At 30.7% G+C, this 6,857-nt stretch overlaps 1 protein-coding gene across 1 annotated transcript; it reads right to left on the bottom strand.

Annotated features, from left to right (window-relative positions):
* Positions 1–2,189: 2,189 nt before the first annotated feature.
* LOC124925774 (la protein 1) lies at positions 2,190–6,156 on the bottom strand. Its single transcript, XM_047465861.1, has 9 exons — positions 5,996–6,156; positions 5,817–5,895; positions 5,123–5,272; positions 4,795–4,937; positions 4,249–4,397; positions 3,901–4,002; positions 3,546–3,819; positions 2,769–2,916; positions 2,190–2,679 (listed from the first exon to the last, which is right to left on the bottom strand). The coding sequence occupies exons 1-9, from the start codon at positions 6,047–6,049 to the stop codon at positions 2,585–2,587; spliced, it is 1,194 nt and encodes a 397-aa protein (XP_047321817.1). The 5' UTR covers positions 6,050–6,156; the 3' UTR covers positions 2,190–2,584.
* Between the last annotated feature and the right edge of the window lie 701 nt (positions 6,157–6,857).

Here is a 6,857-nt window from a genome sequence, read left to right as displayed (position 1 = left end):
ATAATGAAGATGTTCTATAAACGAATTTGTACTTCTACATCACATGACCAGCATGAGTCTTCTCAATCAATTAATGAGCCTACTAATGAGTCTAATGTTACTGATCAAATATACATGGTTAGAATATAGCATATCAAAAGATGCATCATTTTGTTTTTGGTGTTATCTTTTCAAACCTTTAAATAGAGAAAACGTAGATGATACATTTATAGGAGATGAGTACAAAAATTGGAAAAGAGCATTAGAAAGATTCAATCGTCATACGAGAACTTCAAATAGTTGTCATAATGAAGCTAGAATTCAATTTGAATCATTTTAAGATCAAAGACATAACGTGAGAAACGTTTTACGTACACATGGTCGTGATATAGAAATAAATTATCACACATGTTTAACGACAATATTTGATGTAACGCGCTTTCTATTGAGGCAAGGATTACCTTTTCGAGGACATGATGAGTCAAGTAGTTCATCAAATAAAGGAAAATTTCTTGAATTGATTGATTGATATAGTCAACGTAATGAAGATATTTGTCTTTTTTTGTACCGACTCATGGATAAGAATAATTTAGTAATTGTGTTTATTAGTATTTTTATGTAATTATCGAGTAAAATTTTAATTAAAAAATGCATTTATTTGATAGTCAAAAAATACTACGTTATTAGGTATTTGACCCCCCGAGAAAATATTTCTAGGTCCGCCACTGCTGTTTTGAATGCTGAAATTAAAATGAGAATTGATTTGCTAATAAGTTGCAATAAGAATGAGTTAAACCTTTTTAATAATATATTTTGGTTGATAAATTCCATTCCAGATTTGGGCATTTTTCAATGATCAACATCACTGATCATTCCTCATTATCGAATTCTCCTCCGTCCGTTCTATCACTTCGTTGTTCATATTGTTTTCAATCATTAGAGCATCTGAAAAGAAGAATAGGGTTTATTAGTTATTTATTAACGTTATAACCAAATCTAACATAAATCGATTTATATTTACTTGTCGGCGATGAAGGTAAAGATATAATCGCTACGAAGTTTAAAAACGCAGAGCTTGGGCATAGATCTGCTGCTCTAATTGACTAGCATCGGTAGACTTTCTTTTGGTGTGGATATGTTGCATCATTCCTCATTGTCTATCTTTTGCCTCTCCTTTTTTAAATTGACTTAGAGTCTTAGATTGTATTTTATTAACAATTGTGTTGTTAATTTCATAAGCTTTTTAAAATCATCTATACAAACTTTTTACACATTCTTAATCACAATTCTTGATTTAAATATATATTTTTCAATCTAAAATCAAATCAATATATTATAGGAATTCAATAAAAATGATATTAAAAGTAGTTTGAGCCATTTCTTGAAGTCTAAGAAGTAAAATGAGTTTGTATGAACTTTTGATACAAATTGATAAACAAAATGAACATTTTTTTCCTTAATATATATTTTATTAACCTGTTCACTATCTTTTTCAAACAAAAAAATTACTCACTCTTTTTTTACATTTAAAAAAACATCTCTCTTTTAAAAGTTATTTTTTAATTCTTGTTTTTTCTCCTAAGAAAATGAAATTCATTTATTGAAACTCAAAATATAACGACATGAAGAAGAAATAAAAAGTGGATGTCCATAACTTCAACGACGCCCGGAAGACAGAGCACCAGCCCCTAAATGAGAGTCAGTTAAACAAAAAGAAGCGAAAAAAAGATGGTTGAGAATGAAAACACGATAAGATGTTTTATACATATAGAGAACACGATGATCCGGAGTATAAAAATGAATGCCTCAACATAGGATAGTAAGTACCTATAGTTTAAGTATTTGAAGCCCTCACCTGAAATGATAAAATTTGCTTTTGATAGGTGATGGGTCAATTACTTCTAGAATAGATGATGAGTGGTTATTGAGATGTGAAGGAATAGAGGGTTTTCCAATGTTGGATGCAAAATTGAATTATATTTATTTGAACTTACATAATATAAATATATATAACATGTTCTGCAAACCAATATGCGATCAACGCAATGTTTTGACATTAAACTTACATTAATGTAAATATGTATATAATATGCACTAAACCAGTTTGTTGATATATAACTTATAAAGTAAACAAATCCATATTTCTCTATCAACTTATAAAGTGAAATTTCACAAATATGACATAATATTTTCTATGAAGCCTAAAAGTATAATGAGAAAAAAATAAATTAAAGGGCAACAGTTGACCAACTTTCTTTCACATAATGATTATGGTTATAAGAAAAAGAGCACATCAACCATAGATATTTTTAGCACAAAACATATTTAAAAAGTAATTAAATCCAAAATAACTAAAGTATCATAAAATTAGTCAAAAAAAGAGCATTAAAAAGTTCAAGTTTGTTGGGTGCTCTGCTCTTATGATGCCTCAATCTTCCTGGCCTTGCGAGAATCATTGTGATCTCCTCCAGATCGATGATGCTTGCCATTGTATTGATGCCTTCCACCGCTGCCTCCTCGGTGTCCTCTCCCACCTCTATTGTTAAAAAAACAAATTAGATTTGTCAAAATGACCTATTACTAATAAGATATTATGTCTATTTATTTATACACACCTTCCTCCTCCACGGTTATTCTTAGAATCTTTATACCTTCCTTGACCACCGCGGAGTTTGCCCCAGTACTCCTTTTCAGCCTCACCTAATAAGAAACAATTAAACATACATATAAGCAGTTTTGATAATTAAAGAAAAAGATAATCCAAAAGAATTGTTGCTGAATGTATTTACCTGTAACAGAATCTAAAGTAGCAATGTAATCTTTTACGATAAGACCACCTTGTTCTGCAAGTGCAGCAGCAGCTCGGGCTTTTTGCCCAGCTTCAGCTTCATTAAACCGGATAAACCCTGAAGTTTCTCCTATTGCAAACTCAATGTACTGTATATGTATATATATATATATACCAACAACAACTAGTAGTTAGAAATTTGATTTCAACTATTTTAGATTTACATCACCACAAAAATAAACAAACTTTTCTGCACAAAACTAAACTGAGATGGGTTATTTCAGATTGATTTCAAATAATTCAATATCTATGCATTATTCAAATCATCAACCAAAATTTATGCATCTACTGTCTTTTTTACCCAAATAACATGATTTTCAATAACATACATGAAGAAAGAATATTTAGAAATAAATACTTGGTTATTCAAATAACCCAAAGACAAAACAAGGCCTAAGGAGTTGTTTATTTTCCAGCTAGTTCATAATAGATTTACTTTAATCTACTAATGGACTCCGAAAATTAGTTCAACAATATCAGTCAACCTAAGCAATATATTGTGACATTCAAGGGATATTTTTAAAAATGTCACAATAAAATATTTTCCATCTAGCTTCATAGTAGATTTACATGAATATACTAACTGACTCAGAAAATTAGTTCAACAGTATCAGTCAACCAAAGCAATACTGTGACTTTGGAGGGCTATTTTTATATCATGCAAAATTAATGGAGGAACACATTCTTATTATATTAGACATGAATAAAGTATTAGTACCTTCACACTGCCATACTTGTCGAAAATTTCCTTCAAATCTTCTCGGGAAACTAGATCCTTCATGCCCTCTTTTGCAGGAACCACTTTTTCCTCGGGAGTTTCTACATTCTCTTTCTCCATCTCCTCTGTAGGCTTTTCTGAGATGACCTTCTCAACTCCTTCACCTGCATTTTCATCATTGCCATTGGATGACTCTTTGAGAGTAATTTCCTCTACAGAACCATCAGGCAACAGTTTCTTCAGGGTAAATGAAATAATTAACCCCTTCGTGTAGCTGTATTTGTGACAAAACACAATAAGATTATAAGCAGTAGATTGTTTAGTTTTTTAAGTTAAAAAAAGTTTCATTGCTTACGTCTCTTCAGCAGTCGAATTCTTTCTATCGTTCCTCCCCACTGCAACATTGGTTGTTGCAGAAGCTTCTTCCAGTTTAACTCTTTCTTCGTCAAAATCCTTCCTGTGTGGGGAAAATAATTGCATAAAGATCTAAAACTTGCTCATTCAAATTCAAAAACATAAAAATGAGCCCTCTCCATCCTTGAATAAGATTACATCCAACAAATAAATAATAGGAAATGAGTAAAAATAGGTAATATTGTTTCCAGAAGATCCTCAAAAGAGTCACCTCCACTATTATAAGCTTGGTGAATAAAAAAATAGTGCTGAAAAAAACCATATACATGTTAAAACAAACAAAGCTTACTTGGTTTTTAGTTCTAACTCAACACCAGCATGAACCAAGCTTTGTTTCAAGATACTTTCTGCATCTTCTTCTGTTGAGAACTCAATGAGAGCAGTGCCACAGAATAACCTTTTGTCAGAAACATGACGAGGCAGCCTAACGCTAGTAACCTGCAACAAATAGTGTGAAATGTAACACTATATATAGATTGAATAATATTTTTATCAAATAATTAAGGGAGTATATATATTCAGCACACATTTCATAATGGCCCCAGCAACAGATTTTGACATGGATAAAGATTAAGGTCATGTACTGAAATATATAATGATACTAGATCTAACAGTATCAGGATTAATTCAAAGTATAGACATATTTGAACTCAAACTTGAGCAGTTGTAATCAGAAGACTCGCAGCATTAAAACCCAGTTATTCTCATAAGTTATTTCTAATACAGACATCATAAATAGACAAGGCTAAGAAAGTTGTCAACAATAAAACAATTTGTTCTTCTCTCTGTTTTTCAGTTTAGGGGGTGCTCAGATGTGTATGGGTAGGAAACGTACCTTTGCAAATTGACTAAAGAAAGATTCCACATCTTCAAGCTTGACATCATATTGTAATGGTGATGCAGCAATTGTCCTATTATCTAGTTGTTGTATAACTTCCTCTGGTTTGGGAAGCTCAAAAGCCCTCCCAATTCTCTTTCCTGGACAAAGGAAAAAATAATAATTGAAAGCTGCACAAACTAGCATGTCATATATTCCCATGATATCCCCATGAATAATGAACTCTATGTAATATTCTTTAGCTTCACACTTCCAGCATGTATCACAGGACATAATCTTGGCATACATTACATTAAGACAAAACATGAACAAAACTAAAGCTCACCATCTTCAGACACCTTAAGGAAAGGAGAACTCCTCAAAGTTTCTGCAACAGCCTTCACTGTTTCTTCTGGAACCTCCTCTGATTTAACATCTCCCAAGTTTAAGTGGGTTCTCATACGAGAAAATGAACAGATGAGGCTCAAATCGATCACTACATTCAGGTCAGGAAAAACAAATTCTCAAATCAATTTGAAAGAATAAAAAGTGGTCTATTCTTGAGAAATAGAAGCTCAAGTTATTTCCTCTTCTATTATACAACAATCACAAGGAACTCAATTTCATGCCATTTTAACAGATGGCCAAAAGAACAAGAACTCAAATCTGTGCATCTTTGTTATGCTTATCATATGAAAATAGACTTCCAAACCAACATTGTTGGCAATATTAAGAAAATCACTAATAAAGATCTATCCTACTATTCTCTTCTTCTCCCTCTAACATAAACTCTAAAAATGTTAGATTTCCAAAATAAGAACCATCGCAAGACCTTCTATTTTCCATGATCTCAACATGCTCACACGTTTCTAACATCCTCTACTAGAGAGATACACATGGGTGACATGAAAATAGAAAATCTGAGAAAATAACAAATATACGTTTGCATACCAATACACCAATAGTTCGCACATCACAGTGACTAACACAAAGATAGATATTTTTTCATAGGTAATGATAATGATTCAACTAAAGGATACACCCATCTTCACTGTTACTAATGGTTTCGCTCATGAACTTATCCCTTGGAAGATTGCTGTCGCTAAAGTAAAACTCGACCTGCGAACATAACAAAACGAGGGAGAAGCGTGTTTAGGAATTTCAAAACATGGGTAGGGTAAAAAAATGCAAATAGAAGAAGAAAAAGTCTGTAATCTACCTGACGAATAACCTTCTTTACAGTTTCTTCGCATAATGGTGTTGCGGTTGCCATTGTCGCTTGCTTGCCGAGCTAGAACACAGAGAGACGAGAGAAAGTGGCGAATAAAAAGGAGCACTACTGCAACCAAGGGTTTCTGAATTAAATAGGGAAGACAACGGCGGTTTTCTGGACTCACAAAACCTAATATTGATTGACTATTCTACTTTTAATTTTAATTAATACGTTATATTTATTTATTTTGTAACTTAAATAACAAATAAAATTTAATTCAAATTTAACCTACTAAATTAAATAACTAAAATAAAATTAAGTTAAGTTAAATAATATACATAAATATTAATATAAAATACATTATCAAATAAGTCCAATATATTGTAAAATTTATTAAAATAAATAACATATTTTATCAAAATAATGCATTATATTTAAACATTTAAATAAAATATATTATATAAATATTAAAATTAAAACATATTAAATAAAATTAAAATAAAAACATTATAGTACAAAGAGAAGTCAATTTATTGCAATTTTATCATAATAAAATCTATATTATATAAATATTAAAAATATATATTATGTTATATAAATATTAAAATAAAATACATATTTTATTTTATTTATCTTGTTTAATAATGAAGAACAATTTTGAACACACTCAATTAGAATTGGGTCTTGTAGTACCTTCTCTGTGAAATAGTGGAGTAATTCTATATATTTGAACTTTAGATTTTTATTTTTTATTATTTGATTTCAACTCTACGGAGGCGAGTATCTTTATTTATATCACATTCTTGATTCTTCGGGTATTGTTTCCTCGATAAATATTCCATTATTTGATTAAAATATAAATTTATAT

Source organism: Impatiens glandulifera, chromosome 2, assembly GCF_907164915.1.
Source record: "Impatiens glandulifera chromosome 2, dImpGla2.1, whole genome shotgun sequence".
In the NCBI taxonomy this organism is placed as follows: domain Eukaryota; kingdom Viridiplantae; phylum Streptophyta; class Magnoliopsida; order Ericales; family Balsaminaceae; genus Impatiens; species Impatiens glandulifera.
This window is presented reverse-complemented; position numbering and strand designations above follow the sequence as displayed.